At 36.1% G+C, this 19,654-nt stretch overlaps 1 protein-coding gene across 1 annotated transcript; it reads left to right on the top strand.

Moving 5' to 3' along the window:
- The first annotated feature begins 5,715 nt into the window (after positions 1 to 5,715).
- On the top strand, positions 5,716 to 8,212 carry LOC148851311 (uncharacterized). The gene has a single exon (XM_088942630.1). The coding sequence runs from the start codon at positions 6,240 to 6,242 to the stop codon at positions 7,983 to 7,985; it is 1,746 nt and encodes a 581-aa protein (XP_088798756.1). The 5' UTR covers positions 5,716 to 6,239; the 3' UTR covers positions 7,986 to 8,212.
- The last annotated feature ends 11,442 nt before the right edge of the window (positions 8,213 to 19,654 follow it).

The following is a 19,654-nucleotide window of genomic DNA, read 5'->3' as shown; positions in this document are numbered from 1 at the left end:
GCTGGCTAATAGTTAGTGGTATTTTAGTAAATGAACAACCCAATATAATACCACTGGGCACTGGCTGCATTTTGATACAAATGTCCTCTTTGTAAGTTGTTATCTTCGTTGTCTAAGCCACATTTTTATATTTATAAGGTCCAGATAATCCAAGGTAAGACCTTAATATATAATTTGTGTATAATCAGGATTTTTCCTTAATTAGTATCAGTATCGTGAATGTAGAGCGTTATTAAGAATTTTCTTCATGATCTTCTGATTCTAATGGCCAAGGCGCACAGGCGCACAGGCGCACAGAGAAAGATGGAAAGACGAATCTGATGCAACGCAAGAGACCCACCATTGAATGGGTGACAGTTGAGAGATTCCATGAACCAAATTAAAGCAACATTAGGAGGTGCCCTTGTAACCATTTGAGTTATAACATTTTGGATCGATATTAAAGAATGTTATCCATCATCCCAAAGGAATACGCAGTCTCCAGACTCCCATTCATGCAGACTATTCAATCATCTTATTTCCAAATTTTTGCATGAAACAAATCGCCCAAAATATTTAATATTTAGTGTCGGTGACTGTCCAGAAATGAAATTTTGACAAAAGAGAAACCCATAAAGAGATGGATTTGTATGTTTTGAGATGTACTCCACCTAGAACTAAAGGTCAGTAAATCTGTAATTGTATGTTTTCACCTCCAAGATTCTTGATGTCAGAGAGAAGCGGAAGCTGTTCTCGGAGACAGGGAGGCCCCATGAAACCATGTGAACAGGGTGACTGAAGCAACTAACGAAAGATGGATGCAATGTGTAGAAAGCCTAGTTATCTCGCTCACATGCGTGCATGTTAAGTGCCGAATTTGGCTCTGGGCCTCACTCACAACCGTCCCTACGTTACCAAAATCAAATGGAACAAAGCTGTTATCAAGGGCCCCATCCCCTTCCCCATGCCCTGCAATTTGGAACTGTTGGAATGGGTTCTTAAATTAAGTACATTTGTTGTCTGTCAGTGTTCATTCAAAGCGCTCTCTCTCTCTCTCTCTCTCTCTCTCACTCAGAGTCTGGGGAACAAATTAAAAATGGATTTACCTTTTTCTGTCATAACCGGATCAAACCGATTGGTCCAACAACATTGTATATATGATAGGGTTGCTAGACCCTGTATATATTCACCCGCCCATGCAGAGGGTTCGAGTTTTGAGACAATAATGGTTTATTTCTGCAATTTTGTGAGACATGCAGATCAGCTGAAGTCAGATGGGACAACCCCCCCCCCCCCCTTAAGAATTCTATGAGTGGAATCTGCTTCAAAAGGACATAACAAATCTAGCTTCCATTTCCATGGATAATATGTTTATGTAAAAATCTTCTTGAATTACTGACTGTTACCAATTCCCACTTAGAGATGAAATGTAGGGGGTTTTGTGTTGATTAAGTAAAGTTCATTATCAGTGATTTCTAGGCAGATATTAATTCTTCTATAGTTATGTCAGAATCATGCATTAATACCTATTCTGTTACAAGAAGAGAGTGAGACACTCTCAAGTTGGAATTTTATATATATTGCCAATATTCACGACAAAGTCAAATAGTGAGTTAGAGCCCAATTAATAGAGCTTAAGGCAGGAGCATTGAGCATGGCATATGTCAAAACCTTGCCTACGAGAATCAACTTCAGTGGACCTTTTTTTCAGTGTCCAGAATCTCCTTTCAAATAATCAAATCCGAAAAGAAATATAAAATAGGCTGGATTGTCCTCACTAAAGCATTATTTTAAAATGGAATTAAAACAATCAAAGGGTAAGTTTGCCTAAAATCTTCGGTAAATTGCCACTCGCGCGATCTGGTGTTCCTGCAGCGGATAGTTCGGACGTGGGCTTGCATGGCCGTCTCGTCCTGCGATCTATTATTATTATTATTATTATTATTATTATTATTATCTGTAAGTAATAAGAGGATTACTAACTGAAAGTCTATCAACATCAATAAAAAAAGATTAAATTGTTGAAACCTCCTTTAGACTTTCTACCTCTATTAGAATCCTCTAATAAGAGGCAAGAAAATGTCCAAAACACCCATATAATTCTATTGAACTTGGTTTCTATGACTCAGTTTGAAAAGAGTATAAATACAAATATGTATAGTACAAATGCGTACAAAATGATATAAAATACAAGGTTTTGCACTCAACATTCTTATATTTATACTCCTTCCAAACTATACCTATAGAAAAAACAATACCATTGTTTTAAAAATCGACCCAGAGGTCAAACCATTTTTGCTTCCGGGTCACGGGTCACCAGTTCAACCAGCCAGATCGAACGGGTCAGCCCATGCCACATTAACATATATGTATTTAAGGCATACATACATGCAAACATACATATATATATATAGTGTGTGTGTGTACAAATATATGTTTTATCAATAAATAATGTATAATTATGTTTTAGATATGTTATATGTGTTATTTTATACTTATTTTATGTTTTAATTCAATTTTTATTTTTATTTATAAAAATTAATTATTAAAAATTGCAATTTGAGGCTAAAAAGGGGTTTGTTGCAAATGAAGGGCAGCATTCTCTAATTCTGTAATTTAGCCTAAAACCATCCGGTAAGTTACTAATCCCTACACAAATCTGAAAAAAAAAATATAAGTTTCTCGATCAATGAGAACCAAAATCCCATTAACCAATTTTTTCCCTCTCAAAATCCAAAAAACAAACACCCCCTAAAATTTATTTAGCATAAATGATCTAGTCGGAACTAAGAAGGGATATTGTTAGACTTGGATTAGGGCCAGAAGAAACCATAATCTCATACATGGGAACTCATCTTATGTAGTAGGCTGTAAGGGTTGCATGTCCTTCCTTGTTATGCACTACTCTTTTGTCAAGTTTTGCCACCCAACTACAATTCACATGGAGGTTACTCTTATTCTTCATCATGAAATTAAGAAATTCGAATTAGTTATCATGAATTATCAGCTTGAAATACAGAGAATGATACATGTTAATTAACGGCATTAACACAAATTTCAGTGAAAAGTGGTGTGAGCAAGTCTATGTAGAAGAAGAAAGATGGGAGCAAAACGAAATTACTTTTTTTCCTTTTTCTTTCAACTGTATGTATTGGTTTCCAGTAGGGATTTTTGTACACAGATGACGTTATAGAGAAATTGAATTCCAAATTCAGATGGTTGCCTTTCTCTAAGCTCTAACTAAATAGACAGACGGAAATGACGCCATTATCTGCTGGAAGCATGGGATCATGTGGTTAAGGAATATTTTTGACGTTACCAACCAACAGGATAGAAGGATATTTAAGGAGAATGGTGTTGGTGTAGAAGTTTCAGACAAATTGTCAACCGTCACCTACCTCTGTAACTTCATGAATTCCTTGGAATACGAATCAATTTGCAGATCTATCCCTTGGAAAACCTGCTTATTGCTATGTTTTACCGTATTACATTAACAACTGAAAGAATTGACAACATTTGGCTATTTCCTTTAATTAATTGCTTGTCGAAATGCCATGTTTGGTCCCCTTCAGTTTTACTTTTCTTTATGAATTGAAGCTAGATTAGGTTTCTTCTGAGTAGTCTCACTCCTAGTCCCAAAAGGATCCAAATTGTCAATGTCACAGTCCCCATTGTTTGATCTCTTTTCTCTAAGCAATATAACTCTCTATCATTTCTGTCCTCAATTCACAAGGAGAAGCCATATACTTATTCTTGCTGATGGGAATGGAAAGAACTCAAACTGCTCTTTATCTACCAATAACACTAGCTACGCCTCAATCAATCCGGCTGGTAATACTGCTAATTATTCCCCTAGAGCAACAGTGAAAGGCAACAAATAGTATTCTGTTTGTCCCAAGTCAAATTCGAATATATTTATCTGTTAATATTATGATTTTTTTATTTAACTTATTAAAGATATACAAATTACAATACCCAAGTCCAATCTAAATTTGATATATATTAATGGGACTAGATTTATACCATTCGAATCCGATGGGTTTACAACCACATTTATTGTGTTCACATAATCCATGTCAGCCCTGCCACCATGTGCTGCACCGCATTAATGTCCTGTTATTAGTAACACATGGTCTTATACAGCAGCAGGTGTTTTGATGCTTAATACCTAACGAATTTCCACACCAGGTTCTAATAGGGTGGTCTCTGCCGATTTAAGGGTTTAGAGTTTAGGATTTGAAGGTTTAGAATTTAGATTTCAGACTTTTAAGGTCTAAGATTTAGGCCTTATTCGTTTTTTGGTAAGTTAATTATTCGGGTAAATGCAATTACTTGGATAAGTTTTTTTTTGAGAAACATTTATCCAGATAAGTGCATTTACCCATTTTCTTTTATTTTTCTGGTAAATAAGGCAATGTCCATTTTAGTCATAGAAATCCATTATTAATAGTCATTTTTGTCCCATTCAAGTATTGGCAACTTTTCTCCTATATGGGAAAATTATTTACTCACCTAGGAAATAGGTATCACTTACATAGAAATCCATTATTAATAGTCATTTTTGTCCCATTCAAGTATTGGCAACTTTTCTCCTATATGGGGAAATTATTTACTCACCTAGGAAATAATCATTTTCTTGGGTAAGTGATACCTAAGAAAATAAACTTTTCACAATCGCTATATAAAACTGAAAAAAAAACATGAAATTCTTTGTTAATGGGAACCAAAATCTTATTGACCCTTCTCCAAATTCAAAAAAAAAGAAACCCCCTTAAGATTAGGTTTTAAAATTTAAAATTTAGCTAAGAATCAGAGTTTGTATCCTTTCATCTCCTAGGCACTGGTTTGACAGTATAAGATCATTCTTCTCTCTCTCAACTAAATGGTGGAATATCTGTTTTGCTGAAACTTTGCAAAGGGATGAAAATGAGAAACAGATAAGCGTATTTTGGGTTTGGCTTCAATTAGGATTCAAATGGCAACGGTCTGAAGAGATCTCGACCTTGTCTACTATTTATTGACTCGGAAAATCTACACGTTTTCGACATGAAATCAGTCATGGAAACTGCAGAGGATTTATTTATTTCCAATTGGAATGGAAATGGGCTTTCGTAAATAAGATCAACAATGTGCCATACCATATTTTATGGCCCAAGGAATGTAGCTTATCTTATCTATCAAAGACAAATAAATAAATAAAGACAAAGGAGTATAGCTGTTTTTATTAATACAAAAATTCTGGTGGGTGAAGGGACCCGTTTCTTTTCTTTAGCTAATTAGCTTGCATGGGGCCCTAATCACTGACCCCACACCCCTCTCACCTAGAAACCTTGCACTTGTGTAAATGTGGGCCCTGCATCTACCTAAATAAATGACTGTAAGAGAGTAAGACATGATATGGAATGAACTGCCATACCATGATATCATAGAGTAAGACTGTAAGAGTAGTAAGTAGACCCTGAATCCCTGATGTGAAAGCAAAATAAAATAGTAGGCTAAATGGCTAATTGCCCATTAGCCCTAGAGTCAACTATTTCAAGCATGGTTCAGACTCCTTAAACTACTCCTGGATCACGAATCTGACGGCGGTGGAGGCCCACTGGGCCTAAACATTTATATTGAATCAACACGGTGGTCAATCAGCGACTCTTGTGAACTGAGGCCTCTAGTCCAGTCTCAAAGTCCAAGAGATTCTGGATGAACGTACCGTAGGTCAATCCAAACGGAGACAGGCCGGTGAATTTTCTCATTTATTTTAAACAATTGCATGATTAGAACAGAAATCAGGTGATCATGCACCAAGAAAGGTCAACAAAAATCGCTGATCATATGGTCAAGATGACGAGGCAATTTGCAATTCTGATCAAGAAGAAAGCTCAAGAAGTCTGACCAGGGCCCCACCCAAAGAAGAATCTCTTTGTTTATTTTGCCTAGTAGCTTAGTGAGGCTGTGAGAGTTAAACCGCGTCAATGGTCTCTCGTTGTCTACTTGCACCATGTGACTTTGTGACTGATTTCATCTTTCTCCTCCTTTCCGATGTCCAAAAGTTATACTTACTTTGGCTTTAAATCATCTTTAAACTTTAATCTTTCGTTTTACACGCACATATATATAAGTCCTTTTCCTCCGTCCATCTCCCTCTCTCTCTCTCTCTCTCTCTCTTTCTCTCTCTGTGATGAGCAAATTCGAGATCCAATTTTATCTACATATCTCATCTTAGAGCCCATTCTATCTCTGAAACACAACCACTTTTTTTCAAAATGGCTGGCACTCAGTACTTCAGTTTCAGAGGATTCCTAGTTCTGTTCCTTGTTTTCTTTCTCTTTTCCTCCCTTCTCGCTTCTGCCCTCTCAGAGACTCAAACCCAGAGAAATCGTTTTGTAGGGAGAAGAATGTTAGAGATAGAGGAGGAGGAGGAGGAGGAGGAGGAGCTACTAGCCCAGCCGAAAAAGAAATTCACCAAAACCCAACCCAAGCTTATTGAAATGGAGGAGGAAAATGAGCAGCCAAAGAAGAAATCCACCAAAACAAAAAGCAAGTTCATTGAGATGGAGGAAGAGGAGCAACCAAAGAAGAAATCCACCAAAATCCAAACCAAGTTTATTGACATGGAGGAGGAAGAGCAATTGGAGAAGAAGACAACCACAAAAAACAAAGCGCAACTCATTGATGTGGACGAAGATCAGCCAAAGAAGAAGTCGACTAAAAGCCAGACCAAGCTAATAGAGGAGGACGATGAGGAAGAACAGCCAAAGAAGAAGTCTACTAAAAGCCAGACCAAGTTAATAGAGGAGGACCAGGAAGAGCAGCCAAAGAAGAAATCCACCAAAGTACAGACTGGGCTCACTGAAGAGGAGGAGGAGGAGCAACCTAAGAAGAAATCCACTAAAAGTCAGACAAATCTCGTAGAGGAGGCGGAGGAGGAGGAGGAAGAAGAGCAGCCCAAGAAGAAAGCCAACCTATTGACCAAGAACCAAGCCAAGCTCATCAAACCCACAACCAGTTCAATGAAGGCAACAGCATCTTCTGGTACAATCCTTTCCAATACCCAATTGAAGAAGCTAAATTCCACCTCAAGAAGCTCAAATTCTACCAAATCCAATCCAATTTTGATTAAAAAATCCCCAGATCTACTGAAACCAAGCACACCCAAGAATAAAAGAGTTGTCGCCAAACAGTCGCAAACAACCACCGACAAGAATTCCAGTGAGCTTAAACCCAAAACCTTAGAAAAGAAACAGGTTGCAGAGAAAAATGCGAAGCAAGAGAAAACCCAAAAGCCCATGAAGATAGATCAAGATGAGGAAAACGATCTAGTCTCGGAATTCAGAGATTTACCCTCCAAAATCCATCAGTCATTCATCCCAGACCTTGAGAGAATCTCAACAACCTCCAAAGTCTATCTCAACAGAGCCAACAAAGAAATAACGAAAGGGGTGAAGCCCTATGTGGGTAGCAAATATGCACCAACCATAGCTTCGATGATCTCCTGCGTCTTCGTTTTAGTCCCCCTTCTCCTTGTCTCCCTCGTCTTCAACCGAATGAAAGCTTACTTCTCTGTGCAGCAAATCGTAATTTTGATTCAAGTGTACTTGTCAATCTACTTCTTAATCCTCGCTTTCTCCTCGTTGGTGACGGGGCTGGAGCCATTGAAGTTCTTCTACTCGACATCACAGTCGAGCTACATTTGCTTGCAGGTATTGCAGACGCTAGGATACGTTATGTATTTGCTGTTGTTGCTCATGGACCTGGTTGTAGTGTTCTCGACGGAGACTCGACTAGGGTCGAAGTTGTTAGGGCTGGCCCAGACCATCGTGGGCTTTGCAGTGGGCTTGCATTACTATGCCACCGTGTTTCACAGAGCAGTATTACGTCAACCGCCCAAAACCAATTGGAAAGTTCATGGAATATATGCCACGTGTTTCCTCCTGATTTGCTTGTTTGCAAGATCTGAGAGGAGGAAGAAGGCTTATCTACAAGATGGTGAGGATGGAAAGAAGAGCTAATTAATTTCTTCCCGTTTTCTGTTTTTATTTCATCTCTTTTTTTTTTCAGAATTTTTTTTTTCATTTCCTTTTCGGTCCAGTTTTAGCTGTAACAAGCAGGAGAATCTTGCTTGTTTTTCTTCTTTATAATTTATATAGTTTTGTTTATTATTGTTGATTCTGTATGTGAACTATATATGTAGTTGGCAAATGATGAATAAAGGATGAAGAAATCATGAACACTAGAATAGAATGGGACTGTAAAATTCCTGAAGACGCATGAACTTAATGTCTGAGTGGCTGCATTATATTAAGTACGCATTCATGAAGAAATGTTCAATTAATCTCTAACTTTTGTTTAATTCTTTTTCGTAATGTGGTTTGATGGTTTTTCAGCCTTATCATCAGGAAAATATGCCCAAATCAATCCTATTTATTTTTCTGTAATTGATTCGTTGCATGATAAAATGATGCGTAGATCGCACTTTGGATGGTTGTTGAACCTCGAAACCAAAGTGCATGAAGTTTTGGGGGCCCACTTCCAGTTCCACCCAAACTGAGTCCAAATCCACCCTGAAAACCGGCCCAATCAAGAGAAGACGTAATTGGCGGATCTTTAAATTCATTTTTAAGAGTCCTCAATAAAATAAAAAGGCCATTATAAAGAATACGAATGACTTGCTTAGATTTAGAAAAAAAAATATGTCGGAATGGAGGATTAATTGAGTGCTTCAGTTCAGTGATGAATAGATGGTGTTAAATTCGCAGAGTCCTAAAGCCCGTGTCCTCAAGTGATAGGTAGAATGGAAGGAAAAGGGTAGTTTGGTCACAAAATTGTGCCGACGGTGATGATATTATTGTCGGTGGCGTGGGCATAGGTATATAGTGCACACATAACAAGTGGAGAGAACTAGAGACGTAGCAATCGGAACAGCTGCCTCTTGCCTGGTGACTGGTATATATATATATATACACTCACACAAACCATGATTTGATGCTTACGTTAATCGACGTCTGCAGGTCTAGTTATATTCTTCTTATTATTTATCATTCTTTTCAGAGTTCATTCATGTTTTAATTTATCGTTTCAGTGCTGAGTTTTCAGCTGATCGGAGAAGAGGTGGAACGTTTTATCTTTATTTTTGCTAATTTTGTGAGTCGTGTGGTAGGAATGGAAGATCTAGTTTTTTTTAGGTGACTGACACTGAATGCTGAACTTGCTGAACTGAAAGCTTATTACTTTATATTTTAGTTATTAATTAATAAAATTTTCAAGCGTATAATAATCTAGTTTCAGCCGTTAAAGATCTACAATTTCCTTAATTAAAAAAAAAAAAAACTTATTCACTAAAAGAGAAGACAAATAATCTTTTGGGTTCAGCATGGCCCCTTGTGCATCTTTCGATCGTCTTTCCGTTGCTGCAGTACTGCATATGTAGGAGACGACCATTAAATCTTCTGATTCATCACATATTTTTTATTCATTAACCAACGAGACCGAATCTGTTCCCAACAAAAATCCCTTCCAACAATCACATTAAACAAAATACTACTCACACCAATGATCTAACTCTGGACATGTTTTATTGATAACGGATTGGTAGGCACTTAAAGGTTAGAGAGAGTAGTAGCTGTGGATGTGGTCCAATCGCTGAAAGAGGTGAGTGGTGAAGGACATCATCCCCAAACCACTGGGGAACTGGAAAGCCAGAAAGGCTAATGCGTGGGGGAAGACAGATGGAGGTGTGACGTGTGAGAGGAGATGTTAAACATTAATGCACCAACTAACTGCAACCGACCAATGATGGGAATGCATGACCGATTAAGCCCCGGTGTTGCGGTGTGATTGTGTGAACCCCTGTGCCCTGTTCTACCGCCACTTATTTAATTTTGTGCCAGACTGGTATGTGCAAATGCCAACATGAAAGTCTTATCTTAGTAAGAGTTCCCAGTTCGCGCCTACAATGTCGAATACATGGTTTTGAAAATCGGATCGGGTCAGATGATCAACCCGATTGACCCAGGAACCAGTTACGGCTTCGGATTCAGTTTTAGACTCCAAAACCATCTGATCAGACTGGATGGTCTGACCAGTGGCTAAAATGGTTTTATTTTTAAGTCAGTTTTTAAAATCATGGTCGAATATATACGCCTTACATGGCAGTATGAGAAAATTAAATTCCCTTTAATCACCAACTTTGAATTCTGTAGGCATTCTTCCCAAAGCATATTCATCCACATATTTTAATCTTCTTCTTCCACTGTGTAGTAGTAACAGCTCATTTTCATCATCCTGATTTTACCTAAAAAAAAGGTTAAATTATAGATAGGTATCCTATACTTTGGGATAGTGATAGATAGATAATTTGAATTTTCAATTACAATACTTGAATACCCTAAATTTTTTAAAATAGACACTTTAGGTCTATTCATTAGTATTCCGTCAATTAAGTATTACATAATGTTAAAAATACCCTTCTCGTGTATTTATGAGGTCATTCTTAGGTAAATAAATGTCTCTACATGATGATGTTCTCACATAAACAGGAAATAATATATTCAAATTTTTTGACAACAGAATTCTCTAATGATGATTTTACTCCATAGAATAATCTCAAAAGTACATGAGAAGGATATTTTTTACATAATGTAATGCTTAACTGACAAAATACTAATGGATGGACCCAAATGTCTATTTTTGAGATTTCAGGGTACCCAAGCATTGTAATTGAAAGTTCAGATACCTATCTATCACTACATACCCACTGGTCAGACCATCTCAAAAGTACCTATCTGCAATTTACCCTAAAATACCATCTAATAGAAGTTGAAGCCACATTGTCACATCATGTGTGATGATTGGTTTCAAAATTGTCCTCCCATTTATGGTTTGCATGTTTAGGCTTGTTCACGTACGCAGGCATAAAAATTTTGATCTACTTATGACCAAAAACAATATTAATCTTTTTCTTAAAGCTAAACAAGAATCTCATTCGAACATGAAAAAAACTGATCATCCCTTAGGCTCCATTTGATTCACAGAAACAGGTGTCTAGAATTGAAATTGAATTATACTATTTTGATTTCAACTGTTTAGTTGGGCAGAATTGGAATTTTATTCATGTTCTTGCTGGAATAGCATTCCCCCATTTGAGGGAATGGTCATTCCCTGCCCCTTGGGAATGAAATCTTATTCTTACTGATTCCAATTCTTATTCTCATTTCTAACTGATCTAAACAAACTATGAGAATAGACCATTCCGATTCCAATTTTGAAAGATTTCGATTCTAATTCTTATTCCAACTGCAAACCAAATGGACCCTTATTTTCTTGAATTCAGATTTCCTATCCACTCTCTACTGGCCGTGAATTGCAGCCACACATCTCTCAATTCATAATAGAGATATGTGACTGCAATTCACGCCACATAGAGAATGAGTAGGAAAAGTGATTAAGGAATCCCATTACTATTTCCAGATATACTACTCACTTTTCCTACCCACTCTCTACCTGCCGTGACTCAATTCATGTTTAAACAGCTCATCTAAAATAAAGTTTGAACAACCACATATTTATATTTCTTAGGCATATAAAAAAGTTCGAACAGTTCATGTAAAATAAATAAACGTGTTGATTTGATGATGGTAGCATCTAAAGAGTTTTTTCATTTTCGATAGAAAATAATGCTCATTGCCGTTCTAAGTAGTTGACGAGACACCATACAAATTACTTCAGTGATTTACTTGCAATTATCATAAATTTTGAAAAAAAAAAAAACAAAGCATGTTATTAAGGCTGAGTTTGGAAAGAGTATAAATGCAAATATGTAGAATGTAAAACCTTATATTTTTTATGTATTTATATTATACATATTTATATTTATACTTCTTTCAAACTAAAAAAATGTAACTGTTAGAGAAAAAATTTGGATCATTATTTGATACCATTATACATTTTTTTTTCTTTCCTTTTTTTTCCTTCTCAGATGCATGTATCAAGAAGAAATTTTCACTCTTTATAAGATACAGAAGAGGAGAAGACTCCTTCTCCATAGTGGATGACAAAAATCACATCAGTCGTTGATGTTTGAGCGAAACATAAATTTCACTCAGATGAGAAAGTGGACTACTCAATAGCGAGGCACACGACCAAGATTACCTACAATCATTTGCATTGTTTGCCTGGCCCAATACCTAGAATTCAAATCAGAGGGTCATTTTAATTAGACATCGCAATTCATTTGTAATTAAATCTTATTCACATACAAAACCCAAGTTAGACTATCTTTTTGCATGGCTATGGATTGTTGGTGAGTTTATTTTTGATGAGTCACGTAGCCCGTTGTGCACACCTTATTTGTAGCATATATAGAGTCTGGTTTTTTTTTTTTTTTGAATGTAAGATTCTGTTTGTTAATTTCCAATGTAAAATTCTAAAGTAGACACAAATTTTGCACCAGCTCCCTTTCTACATTAATTTTCTCATATGAGGTGGGGACTATATCATTTTACTCATTTCACTTCTTATCTCACCGCTCTCATATAAACAAATTTATCCCTGCCTTAATTGTGAAAACTACCTCACAAACAAACAATAAGTCTAAAGTAAGAGCAAACCAAATTTTACAATATTAAACATCCATTTAAGGTGCAGATAAATAGAAACTTAAGGCAAATATGCACTGGTGTAAAGGAAATTTGCCTTTGAGCTGAATTCCCACGGCCACCCACGCCTATTTGTCTGCCCATAAAATGACCTGAAGGTAAATAATACAGTAAGTTTCCTTTAACACTGTCCCAATTTCCTTTGTAATAAGTCTCAACTATCAACAACAGAAAGTTGTGAAATTATACACGAAATTTCTCTCCACCGACAAAAAGGCACAACTCTCTTTCTCGGCATCATTTTATGATTATTCGTGTATAAGATTAGAGAGCCAGAACAGCTTGATCGGCTTCATTTAAGAGCATCGCTTGAACTCCTTTTGCTGTGGGTCCACACGCCATACAAGTTCAAACCATTAGTATGGTCAATAGTGTATATAGTTGGACAAAGGAGATGCAAGTATGGAGCTGACACATACATAAATGCAATGTATTCAATGCCAAATGATATGTATGTATGTAGGTCCTACCAAATCCATCCAAACACAGGACCGCCATTAACAGAGAGAGAGAGACCACTTAGCTATCATGGATCGATCAAACTGAAGTCTACGAAATGCCAATCAAGCACCTATTTTGGCATCCAATGCCTATGGTTGTGAGGGAACATTAACTGCATTATAGGCGGTGGGAATTTTGGTTATATTTGGTTTGAAGGAAAATGTAGGAAAAGAAAGAAAAAGGTAAGAAAACTTTTATAACCCTTATATTGGTTTTTCTGTCTTTTACTATCTTTTCCTTTAAACCGCCGGTACGAATAAATAGGAAACAAAGGGATGCTAAGTCAGATTGACCGTTTTGAAGAATTTCAATTACATGGGATTCAGACTCAAGAATATATTAAAAGCTTAATAAATTCCCAACTCAACACGACTTATGTTTCACTCCCAACAAGTTTTCAACTTCTGTATCCATTTGGAAACCTTGGGTTAGGCTCTTAAATTTTGAATTGTTAACTATACCTGTTAATGGGTAGTCACGGCAATGGGGCAGGTTTAGAGAGGATTTTATCAATTCTATATGTGAAAACACAAAACCCTCTCCACATTTAAGGGTGAGTGGTTCAGGTTGGTGGGTTGGGTCTAAAATTCATATCTAATTTTATATAGAATCAGTAAATAAGTAAATTAAAAAAATATACATAAACATCAAAATTTCTAATTATTTGATTGAAACATGTGAAAAATAAATAATCTATCAATTATCTTTTATATTTTCAAAATATTATTAAATTCAACACCAAATGCATAAACCCATTTGCCTTCCAATAATATGCAGATTAGGAGGGTTGAGTTTAGCCTAATACCATACCCAATACTTATCCGTTCATACGAGTTGTAAAAATCCCAAAACTTGTTCCCACTTTAAAATCCGTTTTTCAAGCAAAAAAAAAAAAAAAACACCATGTCAAGACAAGTAGGGATGAATACCCGCTGGGTAGGTAGAAATCGGCATCACTATTCATGGGCCAGGTAATCTGACAAGCTGGCCTAATCTGGCCCATTCTTTATTGGGCTTGAAAATTCTAGGCCTATCGGTCTTTTGCAAATAAGCCCGGCAATAATATATATATATATATATATATATATATATATATATTGATTTATTAAATTACATGTAGGTAGGACTTTTTATGTCCAAACCAGGCTTTGGGTTCGGGCTCAAACTCAAGATCTAGACCATATGGTTGCCAGGCTTGGGGTCGAACCTGAACATTCTCTATTAAATAAATAGGCAAATCCTGGCCTAGCATGTGAACAGGTCTAATTGTAAAAAATGCTCAACCCAGGTCCACCCACATTACACCAATACTTTTAGTTTTATATTTAAATTATATTTATTTACTAAATACAATGTTTTATTTTTGTTTTTTTTTTTTTTTTGTGCTTTTTGTTTTTAAATAATATTTGCATTTTTAATTATTTTTATTGTATTTAAATCAATCTTTAATATTCTCAATGGAATTTGAATGGTTTTAAATTCTTAATTTAATAATGTTTATTAATTATTGTTAGATAAGAATTAGTTAATTTTGAATTTTATTTTTATTTTGAATGATTCTTCTCTTATGATATATAGATAGATGAAAATTAGCGACAAAGAATCAAGATTCAAACTAGTTTGTTCTCTTTTTCTTTCTTTTCTTTTTTTTTTTTTTTGTAAGTTTGAAGACAGAAAGCACGTGGACAGCGCACGAGAACAGTGGTTATGGTGTTGATGACTTATTATTTTGTAACTGATGACATGCAGGGAGGCATACACTATATGTATTATTGGACTATATTAGACCGGTGTGAAGAAGAAAAAATTAGCAAGGCCATCAAATGGAGTTCACATCTGCGCCCCACAGCACATCCGGACCTTGTGGGGCATTATGGTGCGCAGATGTAAATTCCATCAAATCTTTTTATTCACATTTCTTCTGTAATGAAGAAGGGTTCCATTAACCGTTTTAACATTTTTTTTCTGCCCGCACATCTTGGAAGCGTGTTGAGATTTTTTTTTTTTTTTTTTTTGTTTCGAAAGACGAACATGTTCTACTGAAAATAGGAAAAAGGAAGAAAGGCAGCCTTAGAGTTGGAGAGATTAGTTGTGGTTCAATCCCAGAAATAGGTGAGTGACCAGCAACATATCCGCAATGAAACACATTACTGATTTATTCTTCATCACCCTGTATGTGCCTATATAATCTAGTCAAGAATTAAGAGTGAACACACCAATTCGTACACACATGTGAATCCTCTATCATTCATGAATGGTTACATAGGATTTTACACACAGCTTGACGGGCAGCGGGTCTTGAGTCGCAGAGGCACATAGCCACCTTTAACTAACTTTTTGGTGTACGTATGGTTTTCAAAACCGGATCGGACCAGATGGTTGGACCGGAAAAACTGGGTGATTGGTTTCATTTTCTCCAAAATTGTTGATTTTAGTCAGTGAACCACTGAATCGGGGAGCTAATTGTTTGAATGGTTTTGATTTTTTTTTATTTTTTATTTTTTAATTTTTTTTTTTCTATCAGAACAGGCCAAGCATTCGGTTTGAACGGTTGGACCGTTTGACCCAGTAACCAGACCCTTGAGCGGTTCGGTCACCAGGTCGTTTTAAAAACCATGGTTTTCAAAAGAAAAACCGGGAATCAGTGACCTCCGTTTCACCCTAAAATCGCTTTTTTGGCCAAAAACCATTGATTTGGTCAATGAATCACTGACCCATGTGGTTGAACCATTGAAATCAACTTAAACAACGGTTTTTAGCCATTTTTCTTTTTTTATTTCTTTGTCAAAACAGGTCATCCGTTCAGACTGGACGATCAAACCATTCTACTCGGAAACTGGTCCCAATAATGATTCTCTGTCTAGTCCGGTTTTAAAAACCTTGGGTATAGGCCCTATTCCCTAACCACACAAATGTGATCTAGAAATTGCAGATGAGATGAATGGCCTAACCACTACAAATAAAGGATTCTGATTATAATACCAAAAAGACATGTTACCAGAAGAAATTGTAACCAATCAACTGGTATCATAAAAATGCTAACCAATTACAAGGAGTATTTATCAAAATACACAAGGGATTTCACAAGGGATTTTGATTGGTCAGAACTTTTCCAATATCATGTCTCTCTAGGCCTTCCAACAGTATAGATTTCCCCTGCATTGAATGGTCGACAAGTGTTAGAGGTTTCTTCTGAAATAGCAGAACTCTAAAATGATTGTCACAATCCATCAATGGTTTTCCAATTACCTTCCTTGAAATCCGCATGCAATTATCAACTCATGATGGTTCAGTTGATAAGTTCTTTGGCTGGCTGTAGCGAAAACTTTCAATGGGATTAAATCCCGCTATCACGAGGATTTGGGAGTTATGGGCATGGGACAGACTAACCCCCACTGTGTAGCCAAAAGCCGATGCAATGCAATGAAGGCAGTGTTTGGCATGGCTTCAATTTATTTGATAAACCGTGTTATATCATCGCCATGTGGGCATTTGCCCCATCATACTATTTTGTATGTCTATTTATTTTATAAATGTTTCTTACCATTTACATACAAATCAACTGTTTGGAAAAACTTCATTTTAACATCTCTCTCAAAGGTGTTTATTTACTGTTCCACTTATGTAGTACTTAATGGCGCCTAGTAGCGTCTAACTATCAATAAATATTAGAAAAACATTTATCAATCACCTTTTTAGATTTTAAAGACAAATTAAATATAAATACAAAAGAAGAACACATAAAACCATGCATTTCACTGTCATAGATCACCATGGGGCTCTAGGTTTCATTGTGCAGGAATCATGCTCACAACTAGTATTGTCAGACTTGGACCAGACCTGACAGTTAACTAATAAACCGCTGATGCAGTGAGTTTATCTGTTTATAAGTCTGGTCTCATGGCAGAATTCAAATCTGCTACTCACAGAACGCACCTTACTTCACAGTTAGTTTCAGCCGTGCATACGAAACATCTTCGAAATTGTAAATTTTTATTCATGAGAGATGTTCCTGATGCATGGCTAGAACATGATATGAGGTCGATGTCAGGAATAGATCCAAACTCCCCATAGTCATAGTCTGGTTTTTTGTCCCGTCCCAACCTGATGACACTGCTACAACAGTGTCAGATAACAATTGAAAATTAGGGGTGTTTACGGTTCGGTTAATTGAACGTGGGCTTATTTTTTAAATGAATCAGGGTTATCAGTTTTTGCAAAACCGTTAACTGAAACCGAACTGAAGCTGATCGATTAACCGGTTGAGCGATTCATTTAACCATCAGTTCAGTTCGACAATTCATCGGCTTTATATTATTTACAATATATTATAAATATATATATATATATAATAAAACACTAGAAATATATATAAAATATGATATTTTAAATAATAAATAATAAATTTTATACTATAAATATATATTTATATATAATGCATATTTATTAATTTATAATATATAAAAATATTATATATATATATACCAGTTGGTTCGGTTAACCACCGATTTTCTATTTTGGTTAATCGAAACTGAACCAACCAATTTGGTTAACCAAATTTTCAGTTCTGTTTCAGTCAATTTTTTTATAGACTCATCTTTTTTGTTTTTCTTGCTCACCCCTATTGAAAATGGTAGAGATCAGAGAATAATGATAAGCTACTCGCAAGATAATGGCGTAAGCTTACTGTACTTGGACCTCCAATTCTTTACTCCTCAGGCTGCGTGTGGCAATAGTGCAAATCCTGTTGAAGCAAATGTGTACTGTAGTTCAATTTTACAAGCATTTACTAAGAATGCATGTGTAGCTAAAATGATAGCGATTATGACTTTCAAGAGATGTTTGCATTCAAAAGAGAACAATGTTTGCATTCAAAAAATGGATTCAACTTTTGCACTTAAGGCTGTGTTTGATTGCTATGTAAATCTATTTGTACTAAAGCAAAACTATGGTAGTGCAAATGATTTGGGTGCAAATTATGATTTATTTTTTATTTAAATTTTACATTATTTTGTTTGATTGCATTGCAAATAAAATAAAATAAGATCTGAGAATAAAGTAAAACGCAAAACAAAATTAAACCAAAATTTGCAATCTTTTCATTTGCACTCCCAAGCATTTGTACTAATGCAAATAAAATTGCATTACAACCAAATGCAGCCTAAAGTTGGCCAATGTAAAAAAGGTGGATTCAAGTCTTGGAATTCATCTATGTATCCATTACAACAAAAATCACTTGAAAAGAATACAGAATTTATCAGTGAAAAACTAAACCAACTTTGCATTTTCGTGAATGGTCGTACATATTTGTATTGCACTCTTACAGACAAAATTCAATTCACCTCACTTCCAATTATGAAACCCCGAGTGCCAAAGCTAAAACACAGATGTGCCGATTGGCCCGGGGGCCAACAACTGGGGCAGGCTGCATATTGAATCCCATATCCTTGTTAACCTGTATTGTATTGCTTTCTCACCACAGGCCCTTGTTAATGCTTAACATATAGACCTGGCTTCAAATTACTTTTCTTGCTACTAGTTGAAATTAACACAGGACGATCCCGCTTCCATCTTTAGCTTCTCAACAATAAACTTCATACACAACCTACTCCGTTTATAGTTTACCAGAACTCGGCTTCATTCCCCTCCGGGTTATGCCCATCCCCCTCAGGATCCATTTCTGGGCTATGGTCATTCCATCTACCTATTGATTGCCTCCTTCAACGTTTTGCTCCATAAATCACAACTAGGCTTTTGGTTATCCCCAATGTCAGTTGAATACAAGATAAATTTATAACAGAGATCACTGAACCACACGACAAACTCTGCAGTGCTTGTTAGGGTAGAGGCCTATTCAAGGTAATTATAAATTAGCAAATCCTGTAGATTCTCTACTCAGAAAATTTGCTCAAATTTAGACAATAAAGTGGCGAAAGGCAGCACAATTGACAATTCTGGCAAATATAACATGCTCAACTAATAGTTCATGACTTCATGCTCTGACTAAATGTCGGAAAGAGAAGTACTTAAGCAGCTCCAAACCAGTTAATGCCTAATTATCAACATCATCTTCCTGCGTGAGAAGTCTCATTTGACAGACTATTGAACACACAAATGAAACCAAAATGAGACACTTTTTGGGGAGATGAAACCGAAATGAGCAACTGTAATCAAATGGATTTCATTAACTCATTTGGAAGGCAATTGCGGACAGTTTAAACATAAGAAAGATTTAACTTAAACATAAATGCAATGTACAAAAAGTACAAATATGTATTAATTCATCTAGGAACACCTTTAGTGGCAAAATGAGTAACCATTGTAGTCTCTGTTTCATCATCTAATCAAGCACCAGATTCCTTCATCCTTCCATCCACATCTCAAAGATTACAAACAAATTAATCCAACCACTACCCTTTCTCCTTAACTAACAGTGGTTTGAAAAAGTCAGGACAGACAACATGGTGCCCAGTCACACTAGGTTAACCATGAGCAGTACCTGCTGCTGGTCCAGTGCATATGTT

This window comes from Nelumbo lutea, chromosome 5 (assembly GCF_056320005.1).
Source record: "Nelumbo lutea isolate HS-2025 chromosome 5, American lotus-T2T, whole genome shotgun sequence".
NCBI classification, from domain to species: domain Eukaryota; kingdom Viridiplantae; phylum Streptophyta; class Magnoliopsida; order Proteales; family Nelumbonaceae; genus Nelumbo; species Nelumbo lutea.
This window is presented reverse-complemented; position numbering and strand designations above follow the sequence as displayed.

Excerpts from the sequence above, each read along its gene's own strand:
- LOC148851311 (XM_088942630.1), top strand. The coding sequence starts at position 6,240 with ATGGCTGGCACTCAGTACTTCAGTTTCAGAGGATTCCTAGTTCTGTTC.